This window comes from Caretta caretta, chromosome 24, assembly GCF_965140235.1.
Source record: "Caretta caretta isolate rCarCar2 chromosome 24, rCarCar1.hap1, whole genome shotgun sequence".
NCBI classification, from domain to species: domain Eukaryota; kingdom Metazoa; phylum Chordata; order Testudines; family Cheloniidae; genus Caretta; species Caretta caretta.
In genome coordinates this window covers 15936376-15953671 of record NC_134229.1, presented here as the reverse complement: position 1 = coordinate 15953671, position 17296 = coordinate 15936376, and the positions used below count along the sequence as shown (strand labels likewise).

The 17296-nt window shown below is 53.1% G+C and overlaps 1 protein-coding gene across 1 annotated transcript; it reads right to left on the bottom strand.

The window, feature by feature from the left end:
- Positions 1–3037: 3037 nt before the first annotated feature.
- On the bottom strand, positions 3038–10400 carry LOC125626173 (interferon-inducible GTPase 5). Its single transcript, XM_048828884.2, is given in 3 exon segments — positions 3038–7316; positions 7318–7871; positions 9989–10400. Coding segments are annotated over 2 exon segments (915 nt in total). The 5' UTR covers positions 7844–7871; positions 9989–10400; the 3' UTR covers positions 3038–6927.
- Between the last annotated feature and the right edge of the window lie 6896 nt (positions 10401–17296).

Sequence of the window (17296 nt, the reverse complement as noted above, 5' to 3'; positions counted from 1 at the left end):
GAGTCCTGCACTTAGGACGGAAGAATCCCATGCACTGCTACAGACTAGGGACCGAATGGCTAGGCAGCAGTTCTGCAGAAAAGGACCTAGGGGTGACAGTGGACGAGAAGCTGGATAGGAGTCAGCAGTGTGCCCTTGTTGCCAAGAAGTCCAATGGCATTTTGGAATGTATAAGTAGGGGCATAGCGAGCAGATTGAGGGACGTGATCGTTCCCCTCCATTCGACATTGGTGAGGCCTCATCTGGAGAGTACTGTGTCCAGTTTTGGGCCCCACACTCCAAGAAGGATGTGGAAAAATTGGAGAGAATCCAGCAGAGGGCAGCAAAAAATGATTAGGGGACTGGAACACATGACTTATGAGGAGAGGCTGAGGGAACTGGGGATGTTTAGTCTGCGGAAGAGAAGAATGAGGGCGGATTTGATAGCTGCTTTCAACTACCTGAAAGGTGGTTCCAAAGAGGATGGCTCTAGACTATTCTCAGTGGTAGTGGATGACAGGACAAGGAGTAATGGTCTCAAGTTGCAGTGGGGGAGATTTAGGTTGGATATTAGGAAAAACTTTTTCACTAGGAGGGTGGTGAAACACTGGAATGCGTTACCTAGGGAGGTGGTAGAATCTCCTTCCTTAGAAGTTTTTAAGGTCAGGCTTGACAAAGCCCTGGCTGGGATGATTTAATTGGGGATCGGTCCTGCTTCGAGCAGGGGGTTGGACTAGAACCTCCTGAGGTCCCTTCCAACCCTGATCTTCTATGATTCTAGGTGTGGCCTCACCAGTGCCAAATAAAGGGGAAAAATCACTTCCGTTGATCTGCTGGCAACATTCCTATAAATACAGCCCAATATGCTGTTGCCCTTCTTGGCAACAAGGGCACACCTCTGACTCATATCCAGCTTCTCATCACTGTAATCCCCAGGTCCTTTTCTGCAGAACTGCTGCTTAGCCAGTCGGACCCCAGCCTTTAGTGGTGCATGGGATTTTTCCTTCCTAAGTGCAGGACTCTGCACTTGTCCTTGTTGAACCTCAACAGATGTCTTTTGGCCCAATCCTCCAATTTGTCTAAGTCACTCTGGACCCTATCCCTACCCTCCAGCCTATCTACCTCTCCCCCGAGCTTAGCTTGATCCGCGAACTTACTGAGGGTGCAATTCATCCCATCATCCAGATCATTAAGAAAGATGTTGAACAAAACCGGCCCCAGGACTGACCCCGGGTACCGGCTGCCAACTAGACACTACCCATTGAGCTGACGATCTAGCCAGCTTTCTATCCACCTTTGTAGTCCATTCATCCAGCCCATACTTCTTTAACTTGCTGGCAAGAATACTGTGGGAGACCGTATCAAAAGCTTTGCTAAAGTCAAGATATATCACGGCCACTGCTTTCACCATATCCACAGAGCCAGTTATCTCACCTTCCTCTCCTCCAAGCGCTTCAAAATGGATTCCTTGAGGGCCCACTCCATGATTTTGCCAGGGACTGAAGTGAGGCTGACCAGTCTGTAGTTCCCTGAGTTCTCTTTCTTCCCTTTTTTCTTCCAGACAGAGCTGTGTGCCAATGTGATCAACTTTGGCTGGTGTTGGGTTACAAATCATGTCAGTGCAGGGGTCATGAAATGTTGTTATCCTTATTGTGTGAGCAAAGGGCAGCAGATCTGTGCTTCGCCTGTCCGGACTGAGCGGGTCACCCTCAGCTGAACTGAACTCGCTAAGCAGCGGGTTGGGATGCCAGCGCCCAGTGCAGAGAGAGAGAGGGTGGGGAAGGTGGAGACAGGCGTATTGCCTGGTGCTGCGGGCTCTGCTGACGAGTCCCATGTGCTATTAACCTGCCCCTCTCCACCGTTTAAAGATAGAACTACTAAGCTCCATTGAAAGTCTTTTGTTCTGTTAAATGAGCAATCGTCAGGTCTAAGTGCTGCTTAGGTCTGCTGTGGAAGAGACTGCTCGCCTGTATGAGCAGGGAGGTTCCCCCTGTGATGGGTTGGATCACAGAAAGCCCCTTGGGGTCACCAATTGATGTGCCACGACTACTTCTGCCCCTGCTTTCCTGCCCTGCCAGCTTGGGACTCCAGAGCCCTGCCTGGTTTGAGTCAGACTCGCTAGCCTGCTGCAAACCCAGACCCAGGTCTGAACCATGTCCCCTAACAGCTGTAGGCTTACCTGGAAGAGGTTTAGGAAGTGTTCCTGTCTTTAACACTCAGATGCTCAACTTCCAATGGGGTCCAAACCCCAAATAAATGTGTTTTACCCTGTATAAAGCTTATACTGGGTAAAATCATAGATTGTTCACCCTCTATAACACTGATCGAGAGATATGCACAGCTATCCTCCCTCCCCCCGGTACTAATACATACTGCGGGTTAATTAATAAGTAAAAAGTGATTTTATTAAGTACAGAAAGTAGGATTTAAGTGGTTCCAAGTAGTAACAGACAGAACAAAGTGAATTACCAAGTAAAATAAAATAAAACACGCAAATCTACGTCTACTGCAGTAGTAAAACTGAATACAGGTAAAACTCACCCTCAGTGATGTTCCAGTGCTTCCTTTTACAGACTAGTCTCCCTCTAGTCTGGGTCCAGCAATCACTCCCTCCTCCCCTCCTCCCCCTGTAGTTACTGTCCTTTGTTCCAGTTTCTTTCAGGTATCCTTGGGGGTGGAGACGCTATCTCTTGAGCCAGCTGAAGACAAAATGAAGGGGTCTCCCAGGGATTTTTATAGACTTTCTCTTCTGGGTGGACACCCCTCCCTCCCCCTGTGTAGAATCCTGTTACAAAATGGAGTTTTGGAGCCACATGGGCAAGTCACATGTCCCTGCAAGACTCAATTCCTTACCAGCCAAGCCACATTCCTGGGAAAGCTCAGGTGTGGATTGGCGTCTCCAAATTCATTGTTGGCTCAAGTGGTTCTTGATTGGGCACTTACTGAGAATAGTCTTTTCTCAGAAAGCTGACCAAATACTTTTACTAAGGCTACTTAGAAATCAAGCAAGTATACAGCCAATATTCATAACTTTGAACACAAAAATGATACATGCATACAAATTGGAGGCATATATTCAGTAGATCATAAGCTTTACAGAGATATGTTACATGGCATATGTAGCATAAAACATATTCCAGTTATGTCATATATATACATTTGTAAGCACATTTCCCTAAAGCCTTATGGGGTCCACCGTCACACCCCCACTCACAGCTGAAGTCACTGACGCCTGGGTGGAACCTCAAGAGACTGAAGTGGCAGCAGAAGATGGTGGAGTGGCAACTGTGATCAGCAGTGAAAGTGTTGCTTGATGTTTCTCCCCTCTGAGTGGGAGGTGATCTCATGAGAATGCACCTCGGGACTCTGGGTCTCCACTGACCAAGGACTGCCCCTGTGAGGGGGAGGGAGAGGGGAGTAGCTGCTTTCCACCTTCAGATTCTCAACCAGTTCCTCCCTGTTTGTCAGAATCAAACCTAGAACAGCCTCTCCCCTAGTCACTTTCTCCACCTCCCGTAATAAAAAACTCGTCTCCAGCAGAGCAGGTCCCATGGGAACCTGAGCTTCTGTAACCAGTCACGTCTCACTTGCCCTTTCCTCTGCAGACACAGAGTCAGCTCAGCCCAGAGAAGTTGGGCTCTGCACGATGAAGCTCCTCCAGCAACGGCTCCCAGATGGGCCAAGACTCCCAAAGGGACAAAGCCCAGCCTTGTCCTCATTCACATCTCCTGTCCTTGGGGATCTTGTGAGGGCTGTAGGACAAGAACCCTGTTCCTGCTGGCTTTAGGAGAGAGGTGGCTGGAGGCATCTGGACATCAGGAAACCTGGAGGAAGAGCAGGGGCATATTCCCACCAGTCACTGCTGCTCCATGGGAAATACGCTCTGTGCATCCCCCCAACTAGCCACCAGGTGTCACTGCTGCTCCCATGGTTGGGTGGGGTTTAAAGTTTAAGGTCCAATGGACGTGTCCCCGCACACGTGCCCCCACTTCTGACAGCATCAGAGCAGGACGGGGGTTGAGCCCCAGGGACCCTGATTCTCCTGCAGCCACAGACTGTGAGCGAGGGGCTGGGAGGCAGAACAAACTGGATCAGCCGCTCAGGGGCCCATTGGTCGGGGCTGTGACAGATGCGCCCTGAGACAGTAGCTGGGGAAGGTGTTGAACTGTAAACGTCTGTCCCAGCTCACCCCGTCCTTCCTCTTCCCTCTGCCAGCAAAGTTCTTCTGTTTAACCCTCTGTTGACTGTGTTGGTGAGTGGTTGCCGCTTTGCCCAGCAAAGGTGCCCAGAGGGGATACAGGTTCCTAGGTTACTGGGTGGGGGCTCGAGTCACAGTGAAGAAACTGCAGAGAATCTCCCAAGGTAAAGACCTGACCCTTGTTGCTGGCGATGCTGCTGGTTCAGGGTTTCGCTTCTTCTCCTCACAAACACCCTACGGATGCATTCCTCACCCCTCGTTAAACCCCCAGTTAGTGACACTCGGAGGGAAGAGCTCCTTTCTAGTCAGAGCAATGCCCTTAAACCATGGGCCTTTAGCAACGGCAAAATTCAGAGACATGGGCTCTTAGTCCAGATTAAACGCAAGTCTATTATAATTGAAATATTAAATCATTTCTACAAGACAAGAGCGGCCTGCTCTGGGGGTGTGAAAGGGGAGCAGAACCGGACCGTGAATCATTATGAGAACAAAAGCAACAAATCAATGGGTCATTGAGGGAAGGCAGAGGCTGATGCACTGGCTATACAAGTGGCCAACCCAGCGGCAATGTATCGGAGTCTCCAGTTGCTCAAATGAATTGTTCAGTCATCGGCTCTTATAATAAACTACATAATCGTCTCACACTGAGAATAGCAAATCAAGGGTGTCCATAAACGCAGCATCAAACACAAAAGCCTCTCTCCTCACAAACTCCCCAGCCGTGAATGGGAGCACAGCACAGAGTATAAGTGACAGCTGCCACTCAGCTAGGTAATTATCAAGCATCCAACATGGGTTTATCAGCCAGACACATCTTGACCCTTCTCCATTTAAATCCAGGGCCATTCACAGGATTACTAGCACAGCCAGACCCAGGTGCTTCCCTGGACAAATCTACCTTTGCATAAGGGGCTGGTTAAATCTATGAGCATAGGGACAGAATTACAAGGATCAGTCTAAGCATTTCTTAATCTATTCTTGTCTCAAAGGAGAACCTAGGACCCCTGTCAGGAGATGGCCCTGTTGCGCTAGGTGCTGTACAGACAGAGAACAAAAGGATGGGCCCTGCCCCCGGGAGCTGACAATCTAAGACTAGACCCAGCAGGCGGTGCTCCTGGCTGACAGGGGAGCAGGGAGAGGGTTGGGATAATGCAATGGGCAGCGCTCCCAGAGCTCCAGCCGCGGGCCATTGTCGAGTTATCCGGAGGCTCCATGGCAGGGGTGACGCTGAAGGAAGCGTTTGCAGGAGGTCAGTCCAGGGGCTCTGTGGGAGGTTACAGAGTAACAGCAGTTAGTCTGTATTCGCAAAAAGAAAAGGAGGACTTGTGGCACCTTAGAAACTAACCAATTTACGGACACACACACACAAACTCACTCCGCGGACACACACACACAAACTCACTCTCCGAGAGTGAGTTTGTGTGTGTGTGTCCGTCCCCGGAAAAAAAAAAAAGGGGGGTGGGGTGGGGGGGGTGAGAAAGCCTGGATTTGTGCTGGACATGGCCCACCTTGATTATCATGCACATTGTAGGGAGAGTGGTCACTTTGGATGAGCTATTACCAGCAGGAGAGTGAGTTTGTGTGTGTGGTTTTTGGGAGGGGGGTGAGGGGGTGAGAGAACCTGGATTTGTGCTGGAAATGGCCCACCTTGATTATCATGCACATTGTGTAGAGAGTTGTCACTTTGGATGGGCTATTACCAGCAGGAGAGTGAGTTTGTGTGTGGGGGGGGTGGAGGGTGAGAAAACCTGGATTTGTGCTGGAAATGGCCCAACTTGATGATCACTTTAGATAAGGTATTACCAGCAGGTCAGTGGGGTGGGAGGAGGTATTGTTTTATGATCTCTGTGTGTATATAAAGTCTGCTGCAGTTTCCACGGTATGCATCCGATGAAGTGAGCTGTAGCTCACGAAAGCTCATGCTCAAATAAATTGGTTAGTCTCTAAGGTGCCACAAGTCCTCCTTTTCTTCTTTGTGGGAGGTTACAGGCAGCTCCTCCCCGGACAGGGGCAGCCTGGGGGAAAGTGTGAAAGCATCTGTGCTAAAAAGCCTGTTTCATTTGTCTTGGGCCCTGCAGTGACGAGGGAGGAGTTGGCACCGGGGGGTCAGCACCCAAGCCTTGGCTGGGATGATTTAATTGGGGATTAGTCCTGCTTTCAGCAGGGGGTTGGACGAGATGACCTCCTGAGGTCCCTTCCAACCCTGATATTCTATGATTCTGTCATTTCAAAATTTAGAGTTTTTACGATTGTCTCTGAGTGAATTTACCCACATGCCCAATGTGGCGCCTGCCAAGGCTGCAATTTCAGGGCAACGGGAACCAAGAAGTGGAAAATCTGTGGCTAGAACGAGTAATTGCTGGTGTCGCTCCCTGTCGTTTCCTCGTGAAGAGTTAGATGGGCTCTGCCCTGGCCCTGCTATCGGCTGGGGCCTGAAATAACCATTCCTTGAGCTCCCCTGCAGAGAGCGTAAGGCACTGGGGACCCTGGGGAGCTTTATCACAACTTGGCCTCATTCGCTGGTGAAATAAAGAAAACACAAAGAACAGTGTCAGTCAGGATCCCCCGCCCACCCCTTTTATGGCTGAATTAAATTCAATATGATGTCATTTTTAGGGTGGGTGGGGGAGCTCAGTGGAAATGGGGCTCAGAGCTCAGTTATGGTGAAGTTTCCTCCCGATGGAGAAAGGCAGCATTTTCATGAGACTTCCCAGAGCGTTGAGCTCCGAGCTCCGGCGGGGACAGGGTCTTTACTTGGATCCTTTCAGCCACGTCCTGACGTTTCTTCCTTTCAGGGGCTGCGGGTTTTTATCTGGGTTTGAAATGGCTCCCTCCGTAACCACCTCCAGCACTCGTAGAGCGTCAGCAGCAACATCCTCCAGGAAATTCTGCAGCATGAGGTATGTGGTAGGGAGCGAAACTGCTGCCGATACCACGGAACCTACCACAGGTATAAATTTTAAAAAAGTTTTTGAATATTGAACGGCCCCAGCTGCGCACTTGGTCAGTATCTTTATTACAAGATCTTGTGTTATTGCCTCACTCAGTGGGGACTGTATAACGGCCTTCAGCTCTGCAATGGGCTTGTTATTGTGTCTAGCGAGTGCAGCGAGAGACTTTTCATCAAGGCCGAAGTCCCTCGTCATACAGATGTTTCTCATTTGCCAAATCCTGGTCCACCTTGGAGCGCACAAAGTAAAATTTCTTCCCCTGTCTCTGGATCTCCTGGGTGAGGCTAATGTCGTGGTATTTGAAGCGGGGGCTGGAGATGATGATGAAAAAGTCGTAGCGGCTGAACTTCACCTGCTTGAGGTACGTGTCTGGTTTAAATGTTGGGGTATCGATCCCTGGCAGATCCCAGACTCTTACATTTGGGTATGTAGGATGTGGGTAAGCAGTGGGCTCCTTTGTCGTTTCAATGACCCCTGTCGCAGCAGCACCTTCATCTCTATCCCCCAGACCCCGGATGGCGTTGACAAAGGATGATTTTCCAGAGCCCGCCTCCCCCGTGACAGCGATGTCCAGAGTGATTTCATCAGCCATATCCAGAGTCTCTTTCGCTTTAACAGCTGCTTCGATGAGGTTTCCTGTCCCAAGAGCAGCCTTCAGTGCTTCCACATCCTCTTCAAGTATCTTGGGAAGCTCTTTAGCATCTAACCCAGCCATGGCAACTCCAGTGCACTGCTCAGTCTGCCTGCGAAAAGACAGGGAGATATTCCACGTACGGTTAGTTTAGACAGAAGACAGACGTCAGCTCACATGAGTGAGTCCAGTGGAAGTTTGGGCAGGAAATGGGAAAGGTGAAGTTAAGGTGACACTTTCCACTCAGCTCAAGCACATAACCTTAATTCTGCCCCCATAGGAATGCCAGGAGAGACACCCCCTCTGGTTTTCTGGGGATGGAAGAGCCCACACAACATGTGACACATGAAATCCCAGAAAAGGATTAGTATTTTCCCAACAGGAAGCCAAAGAATTTCCTTAGAGAAAGAAGAAGATTCCCATGAAGTGCTTGGAATGGGTAATGGCTCCCAATCAGCCTGCTGGGGCTTTCCCCACCCTGCAGAGCTCAGCGAGTCCACAGGGAAGGGAGGAAGAACTCCAGACCCCTCAAGCCTTCTGCTCACTACAGAATCGCTAGCCCTTCTTCCCACCTTTGATCTAGAGCAGGAATCTCTTCCTAGAGCTTCCAGGAGAGCCAGAGTGGGTGGGAGAGGGGACTGGGTGACTATCAGAGGCTTGGAAGAAGGCAGGGCCATTTTTCTCCCTTCCTGAGATCCTGTGTGCATGATGGGAGAACCCCCACGGGGCCTCAGGCTCATTAGTTCTAGCAGTGTGTACCCTGGAGCTTTGGTTGGCTGGATGTGAAATTTTTCACAGCCCTGAGCGATGTAATTAGGTCGACCTAACTCTGCAGTGTAGACCATCTCTTAGAGGAAGCAGAGGGACAGAGTTTCTTGGGCACAGAGCCCACTGGAGGGCAGGCACGGGGATTTTGGAGCGAGGAAACTGCCTGTGACTGTTTCTGCTATGTTCAGAAACCACAACTGTGTGTGCGCTCTGTGCAAATAAACAGGATCACACCAAGAACAGACCTGACTTGTGTCTTCGATTTCTCCTCCCAATGCAAATAGCCCTGCAAATAATGGTGAACCCCATGGCCCCAAGAGACAACAGTATTAAGTGGGACTTTCGTTTTCACAATCTCCCTCATTCATTCCCTGTCTTTTATGGAGAAACCCCTGCTTGCCAGTCTGTAGGATGGCGTCGGAGATGGTATGAATTGTCCTTTTGGGGGAAAGTGGGACAGTTAGTTTAGACGAGCTGGACCGGCTGCTGCTGTTGATGCTGTCACAGGCTGACCCTGCTTAGTTTTAGGCAAATCCCAATGCCCTGCTACTGACCCAACCTGCTCAATTCTGTACGGAAACGATGCAGACTGGAACCTCCAGGGGCCGTGGGCACCTCGTTCCTTTGATCAGCCTCCTGGGGGAATCAGACCCAGATCTCCTCAGATCACAATCACAGTTCTCCTAATCGGCTCCTGCTTATTCTTCCCTCATTCAGGAGAACTACAGTGACTGCAGCTGGAGTTCACACGGACAAGTCCCAGTGGCTATTGGCAGCACTGAGGGGTGGGGGCAGAGCTAAGATAAAGCATTTACCTTAACTCTGCATTTCATGGTCTTCAGACATATGAGTGAAGGGCCCAAGGTATCGCTGGGCACCTTTTCTCTGTGTTAATGAAGGTTTTTGCTGCTTAATCTATCCCTGCCCACCTCCCTGCACCACAGCGCCCCCTCCTGACCGTCCCAAACTTCTTCTGAGCCCTGCCCCCCTGCAGCATGGCACCCGTACTGAGCACCCCGCCCCACAGCAGGCACCCCAGACTGAGGCCCCCGCCCAGCTCCTTGCAGAACAGCGCCCCCTACTGAGGCCTCATCTCACTCCATGCAACATGATGCCCGTAACTGATGCCCACCACCCTTCTCCCTGCAGCTCAGCTCCCCTGATTAACATGCCAGCCGGCTACCTGCAGACCAGTGCTCCCAGCTGAGCCTCCTGCCACGTTCCCTGGGGCACTGCGCCCCCTGTGAGTCCACCAACCTCTCCTTGCAGCACAGCACCCCCTACTGAGACCCAACCCCACTCCCAGAAACACAGCACCGCCCAATTAGCCCCTGACCTGCTCCTTGCAGCACAGTGCCCCCTACTAAACTGTGGAAGGCATGTCACCCCCCACTACACCCTCCTCCCCTCCTGGTTGCACCTATGGATTAACAAGCCGCAACCCAGAAAAGAATCTCTCACCGTTAGTCCCGAAGCACTTCAGTTCTTCTGAGCTTTATTGAAGTAGAACAGATGGGCCAGTCTCCAGCTGTGATATCTTGGCACACAGACACACACACACACATCTCCTGCTTATATACTGAGCAGAGACATTGTTCTGATTAATATCGAAAGTGAAGGTAACAAGTCACAGATCGGCTGCAAAGCTCCTCCCTGGCCCCGCAAGACAGACTGCCTAAGCTGGCCTGTTTGCTTCCTCTTCAGAGACGGTAAACAGTGTAATTGCCACAGTTATGTTACCACACAGCTCTTTCTCAGCAGGCGCATTTATTCTTAAGCTAAATACAATACAGATAAACCATATTAAAAACAATAAAAATCCTACACACATGCCAATAAGCCCATCAGAGATCCTCCCAACTCCAACAAGAGCTGAGCTCTGGCTGGTGAGCAGCCCTTCAAACCCCACCCACGGGTTTTTCTGGGGTCACAAATTCATAACAGCTTTTGCTCAGAATAAGCACTGTGTCTTATGGGCCTCAGAAGGCCCAGTCCTTGCAGCCCTTCCCTAAGGATTGGGGAACCCTTGGCATGGAGGTCTTGTCCATTTGCTGGATCCGGAAGAAGGCCCAGAGTCAGATAAAACTCAGGTTATTTATTCCAAAATTCTTTCTTTGTCTTTTAGTCCCTGGAGAATCCACTTTGAGCCAATGAATGCCAACTTCTGCAGGTAGTGGTGCTGCTCTGGAGACGTTACAACCTGACTGGCTTTGCCAAAACATCCCCACTGTTCTCAGGCACTGTAGTTGTCACGGAGTGTGGGGGAGTCCGGTTAGTAAATGGGGACACACTCAGGAGGATCCAGAGTGCCGAGGAAGGCCGACGCCTGCCGAAAGAAACGCACCCGGTCCAGGCCCTTGTTCGGGGCATAGACGTTGACCAAGTTCAACGCCAGTTCCTCTACGTGATCCGGACGTGCAGCAGGCGGCCTGGCCTGAGCTTGGCGACCCCCAGCACCTCGGGTCGTAGCTCGGGGGAGAACAGGGTGGCCACCCCAGCCGAATGGGCTCTGAGGTGGCTGAAATAAACCCCGTCCCCTCGCTCCAGCCTCCAGCTAGCCTCGATGGCTGGGGCTGTGTGGGTCTCTTGCAGGAAGATCACAGAGTACCGCCCTTCCCAAAGGAAGGAGAGCACCTGGCTCCTGCGGAGACCCACCCTACAGCCCCGGGTGTTTAATGTAGCAAAGATGTTAAATTTCCTAGGGAGGGCTGGGGCGAATCCTCATGGGCAGGATGATCAACAGCCTCCAGCGGGCCCTGCAACAACCCGCTTTCGACCCCAAAGGTCAATAGGGAGTTGCGGAACTTGTGGGCCCGCTGGTAGGCCGCGATGTTCTGCCTCCCGGTCCCTCTCCCCTCCCGCAAAAGGGCCTTCACGGCCCGGAGGACGCGATGGAAGTCCCCCCAGCGCTGGAGGGCGAGCTGCACCTTGCCCTTCGAGCCACGGGTGTCTGTTAGGAAGCAGCGCAGCTCATCCCTCAGTGCAGAGGGGGACGTGGCAGCCACCCACTGCCGTCCTCCGGAGGGGCCCCTGAGAGAACCTCGTGGCCTGCAGAGACGGGCAAACAAGGGGCCAAGCCCCAGTGCGGCTGCTCCGTGCAGCCCGTCCCCATCCCCGGCAAGGGAGGGGTCGGCGGAGGGAATAGTGCAGCCCCCACAATGTCGGGAAGGAGAGACACGAAAACTGCCCCCTGAGGGTTGTCCGTGGGCAGTGGAAACGAGACAACCTCGGCGATGGCAGCAGCATGGGAAGTGGAGAGGAGAGGGGCTGTCAATGCATTGGGGGCAGGAGTGGGGCCAGCCGTGGGCAGCTTGGTCTGCGGCTTGGCTTGTGCCAATGTAGCCCACACACCTCCTGGGCGTGGTGCTCTGTTCCGTCTAGTGGCACCGAGACCACTTAGAGAGAGAGAGAGAAAATGAGCCCAGAGGTCCCAGGTTCAATCTCGCCTGCTGACAACTGGGGTCTGTCGGCGTTACACCAACTCTGACTTTCTCTCCTAACGGAAGCTTTAGAAGCAGAGAGCCAAGCAACGTCCACTCCTTCGCCCTGCCAGGACAGCAGACACGCTCCATTTCCAAGGGGCTGCCTCTCAGTTCCATTGCACGCTCCCTTCTCCTTGTACTGGGGATCCAGGTGGGGAACCGCTTTCACCCCCTCACCCGCGCTCTCTGCTTTGTTTCCCAGCCCCGCGATGCTCTCCCTGTTCTTCGGCACAGAGAGCGAAAGGGAGAGGCTAGTGCGCGCTGGCCAGCCCCTGCTGGACTCCCTGCAAGGATGCATCTCGGCCACCCACACGCTGCTCCGCATCCTCACCCAGCACCTTGACACCAGCGTGCCCCTCGACCCGGTGGGGGGCGACATCAGTGTGGGGGAGAACCTGGAGCACCTGCTGCGGGCGGCGCAGGAGATGCACGCCACGGCGGAGCAGACGGACAGACGTGCGGAAGAACACCAGCCGGGACCTGTACGCCCGCATGGCCTCCCCCCACACCTCGCTGCAGGAGAAGGGGGCCATCGTCCGGGGCTTCCACCAGGCCACCCTGGGGATCTTCGGCAGCGTGGGTGGCCCCGTGGTGGCCGTGCTGCTGCGGAACGCCGGCCTCCCCGAGCGGCTGGAGGCGGCTCTGCGGGAGGCGGAGGCCTCCCCGGTGCTGCGCCTGCCGATGGACGCCCTGCGCCGGAGCAGTGAGGAGATCGCCAGGAATGTGTCTGCTTGTGCCGCCCCTGGGGGCCCAGCTGGGGAAACGGCTGCAGGGCCCCCCGAGAACGGCCCCTTCTCCGGGACCGGCGTGATGCAGAGCCTGGGCGACTACCTGCCTGACGCCCTCACGGGGCACCGGGCTAGGAAGTCTTAGTCTGAGTCTCAGTGGTTTGTCCCGGCTGGCGTGCTGGCCCAACAGCCTTCGAACCAGACTCTCCTCCCGGCCCCTGGTGTAAATCAGGAGTGACTCGGGGGGAGGTCCCCTCTCTGATGTAAATCAGGAGTAACTCCATGGGTGTCAAGGGGCTGATTTCCCCCTCCCTCTGGTGTAAAGCAGGAATAACTCCCTTGGACTCAATGGGGCTGATTCCATCTCACTCACCCTGGTGTAAATCTGGAGTAACTCCAGGGAGTCAATAGGGCCAATTCCCCCTCTGTGATGTAAATCCAGAGTCACTCCGTGTGTGTCAAGATGCCATTCCTCCCCCCGGTGTAAATCAGGAGTAACTCCACTGGAGTCAATGGGCCCGATTCTCCCTCACTCACCCTGGTGTAAATCAGGAGTAATGCAAAAAATGCAATTTTCGAAAACGATTTTTGGGTTCAACTAAAACAAAAACATTCGAGGTTTGGGTTAGAAACAGGGAAGAAAGGCAGCGAATATTCTCCTGCCATGTTCAAAATACTGAACCCTGCTGGGTTTTAACCGGAAAACAAAAAGCTGAGTCACAAATGGTCCGGTTCCCGCTTTTCCTGCCTTTTTTTTTTGGGGGGGGGGGGGGGGGGAGAGGCATTGAAAAAAGAAAAAAACCAAAATTTTCCAAACCTGTTTTTGGGAATAGAAAAACCAGTGTGGAGGTTCCCTTTTTTGAAAACCGTCACCTGACTTTTCTTTTTTACATCGAAAAGGACCCCTTGGTCCCAGCTTTGGGTCCCGTTTTCTCCCAGGTTTTCCAAACCGCCTCGGTTCCCGTGCAAACGGGGAGCCTGGACGTCCGGACATCAGGGGCTTGGGCCCTCCAATGGGGGTTACACAGACCTCTCCCGCCCCCTGACTTGACCCACAATGACTCTTCCCCACCAACGCAGCCCCCAACCCTGCCGTGCGCTCCATGCGCTGGCAGCTCCCCCTGCTGGGCCCGTTCTGTGGTTTCAGCCCCAGGCCAGGCGTTTACATGGCATCCGCTTCAAGCAGCTCCTGGTTCGGGTGCCCATTGCCCTCGCTCCGGGCTCCAGCCTTCTGCCCCCACTTCTGCCAGCATTTCCTCCCCAAATCTCCCTCGCTGCCCACATCCCGCTCCCCAAATCTCCCGCGCTGCCCCCCGTCCCTCTCCCCAAATCTCCTCCTCTCCCCCATCCCGCTCCCCAAATCTCCCAGGCTGCCCCCCTCCCCACACACCCCGTCCTGCTCTCCTTCTGCATAGTGGGTCAACCCCCCCATCATTTTTGTGTTTGGCCAATGGCGGTGGGGGGCGGGGTGGGGGGGAAGGATAAAGAAGATCCTGGCCCACCCGCCATTTATTTAAGTTTTTGGAAACTAATATTTTTAATGGAACACCCACCATTTGAACCCAAAATGTCACCGTTGCCAAATGGTTGAAGCCATCATTTAAATATCTATGTATCTATCTATCCGCATACACTCCCTCCCTCCCTCTATCTATCTATCTATCTATCTATCTATCTAAAGTTTGACCCACAAGTGTTCTTGGTCCAGTTTTTCGCTCTGTGTGCCGGGGGGCGACCTGTGGCCTATTCTGGGACCTCCTACCCCCCAGGCTGGGCAGACTCAGGAGTCCAGCCCCACAGGGCAGCCAGGGGCTGTGTGAGTCTGAGCTCATTCCCCAGCGGGGGATGGTCAGGTCTGGACATTGACCCAGCCCGTGGCGCTTTGCCTGGGCTGGACCAGAACCCACCCGCCCTACAGCGGGCCAGCCCCCATTACGGTCTCACTGTGTCACCGGGGAAGCCACGCGGCTTCACCGTCTCCTGGGACCGAATCTCAGCACCTCCAGCCCCCTCCCTCCAGCAACTCCACTTGAGATGGGCACCTGAGGGAGATGTGTACCCCCAAAGGGGGCACTGCCCCCCCCAGCATCAGCTGGGGCTCTCAGCCGGCGGGGGAAGGGCAGGCGAGTTTCTCAGGTGGCTACACCCAGCATGGCCAGTCCTCGGTCAGCCCAGAGAGCCGGAAGCTACAGCCTGGGCCATGGGCAGCTCCGAGCCCCAGCCAAGCATGTCCGCCCTTGGCTCCCGCTCTTCCAGCTGGCTTCCTGCAAGGGGGGGTCACCCTGGGCGTTAGTTGCTAGGTCAGAAATGTCCCGGCAGGTTGGCTTTGCCATTGTCTTCATGGACTCGCCAGCGACACTGGCCCCAAGTCGAGACAGCCAGGGATCTGCCACCCCTGGGTGGCAGCCTGCCTGAGAGAAAACAGCCCCTAGGGGCCAGCGAAGCACATATGGGAAACTGAGGCACACATGGTCTTCATACAAAGTAGTGCAGACACTTTCCACTGCGCTACTCCATGCAGGTACAACCTAAGACTCACAGGAAATATGCGTGAGCAGAGCTCCCACGACTGCTGGCTAGCATGGACACAACCATGGGACTGAGTAACTCCCCCACCCCCATGTGTCTTGGGTGTGACGGAACACACACACACACACACACACACACACACAGAGCAACTCTATGTCCAAAGGGTTCCTATGTCACTGTGCATCAGATAAGCGCCTCCAACCCCAGAGATTCCCCTCATGTGACTGGGGTATGTGCCCCAGCCTGCCGGGTGAAGTGGTGTCCAATGAATCACAGACTATGAGGGTTGGAAGGGACCTCAGGAGGTCATCTAGTCCAACCCCCTGCTCAAGCAGGACCAATCCCCAACTAAATCATCCCAGCCAGGGCTTTGTCAAGCCTGACCTTAAAAACTTCTAAGGAAGGAGATTCCACCACCTCCCTAGGTAACGCATTCCAGTGTTTCACCACCCTCCTAGTGAAAAAGTTTTTCCTAATATTCAACCTAAACCTCCCCCACTGCAACTTGAGACCATTACTCCTTGTTCTGTCATCAGCTACCACTGAGAACAGTCTAGATCCATCCTCTTTGGAACCCCCTTTCAGGTAGTTGAAAGCAGCTATCAAATCCCCCCTCATTCTTCTCTTCTGCAGACTAAACAATCCGAGTTCCCTCAGCCTCTCCTCATAAGTCATGTGTTCCAGTCCCCTCATAATTTTTGTTGCCCTCCGCTGGACTCTTTCCAATTTTTCCACATCCTTCTTGGAGTGTGGGGCCAAAACTGGACACAGTACTCCAGATGAGGCCTCACCAATGTCGAATAGAGGGAAACGATCACGTCCCTCGATCTGCTGGCAATGCCCCTACTTACACACCCCAAAATGCCATTGGCCTTCTTGGCAACAAGGGCAAACTGTTGACTCATATCCAGCTTCTCGTCCACTGTAACCCCTAGGTCCTTTTCCGCAGAACTGCTGCCTAGCCATTCGGTCCCTAGTCTGTAGCGGTGCATTGGGTTGGGTTCTTCCGTCCTAAGTGCAGGACTCTGCACTTGTCCTTAGAATCATATAATATCAGGGTTGGAAGGGACCTCAGGAGGTCATCTAGTCCAACCCCCTGCTCAAAGCAGGACCAATTCCGAATTTTTGCCCCAGATCCCTAAATGGCCCCCTCAAGGATTGAATTCACAACCCTGGGTTTAGCAGACCAATGCTCAAACCCCTGAGCTATCCCTCCCTTGTTGAACCTCATCAGATTTTTTTTGGCCCAATCCTCTAATTTGTCTAGGGCCCTCTGTATCCTATCCAATGGTTACAGCAGGGGGGCTGGGAGCCAGGAAAACTGGGTTCTGTCCCGGCTCTGGGAGGAGAGGTGTCTTGTGGTTAGAATAGGAGACTAGGTGAGAGGTTTATCGCAGGAGTGGGTGGGTGAGATTCGGTGGCCTGCGTTGTGCAAGATGTCAGACTAGATGATCATAATGGCCCCTTCTGACCTTAATATCTATGAATCTATGAAACTCCTACTGACATGAATCGTCTCCCCCTGTTAGCCAGGGCACTGCACACTCATGGTGCGTTGATTCTTGAAAATCCAGTGATTTGTCCCATGTCACAAGAGGAGTCGGTGGTGGATTCGAACCCAGATCTCCTGGATCTCTAAACGCGAGGCTGGCTGTTATCAAGAGTCTGTAGCGCAACTAGGGATGTTATTGACTTACGTTCATGGGCAGTGCCAGGGCCGTCCTTAGGATTTATGGGGCCTTACGTAGAATTATTAAACTGGTGCCCCTATGCCCGATGGCAGCCTGGGCTCGCAGCCTGGGTGGGGGACAAGGCAGTAAAGGATACCGAGCCGCCCGGCCCGCCTCACGGCAGCAGAGAGTCACAGTTCCCTGCCGTTTCATCCGTTTCTCCCATCAGTTCCCATCCACCCCACAGCTCCTCGTCCACCCCTTTCCTGCCATATAGATGGATGAGTTTCCATTTGTTTACTTCTGACTATTTGATGAACTAGTTTTAAGAGAACCCTCTAGCAAAATCAGTACCTTCAT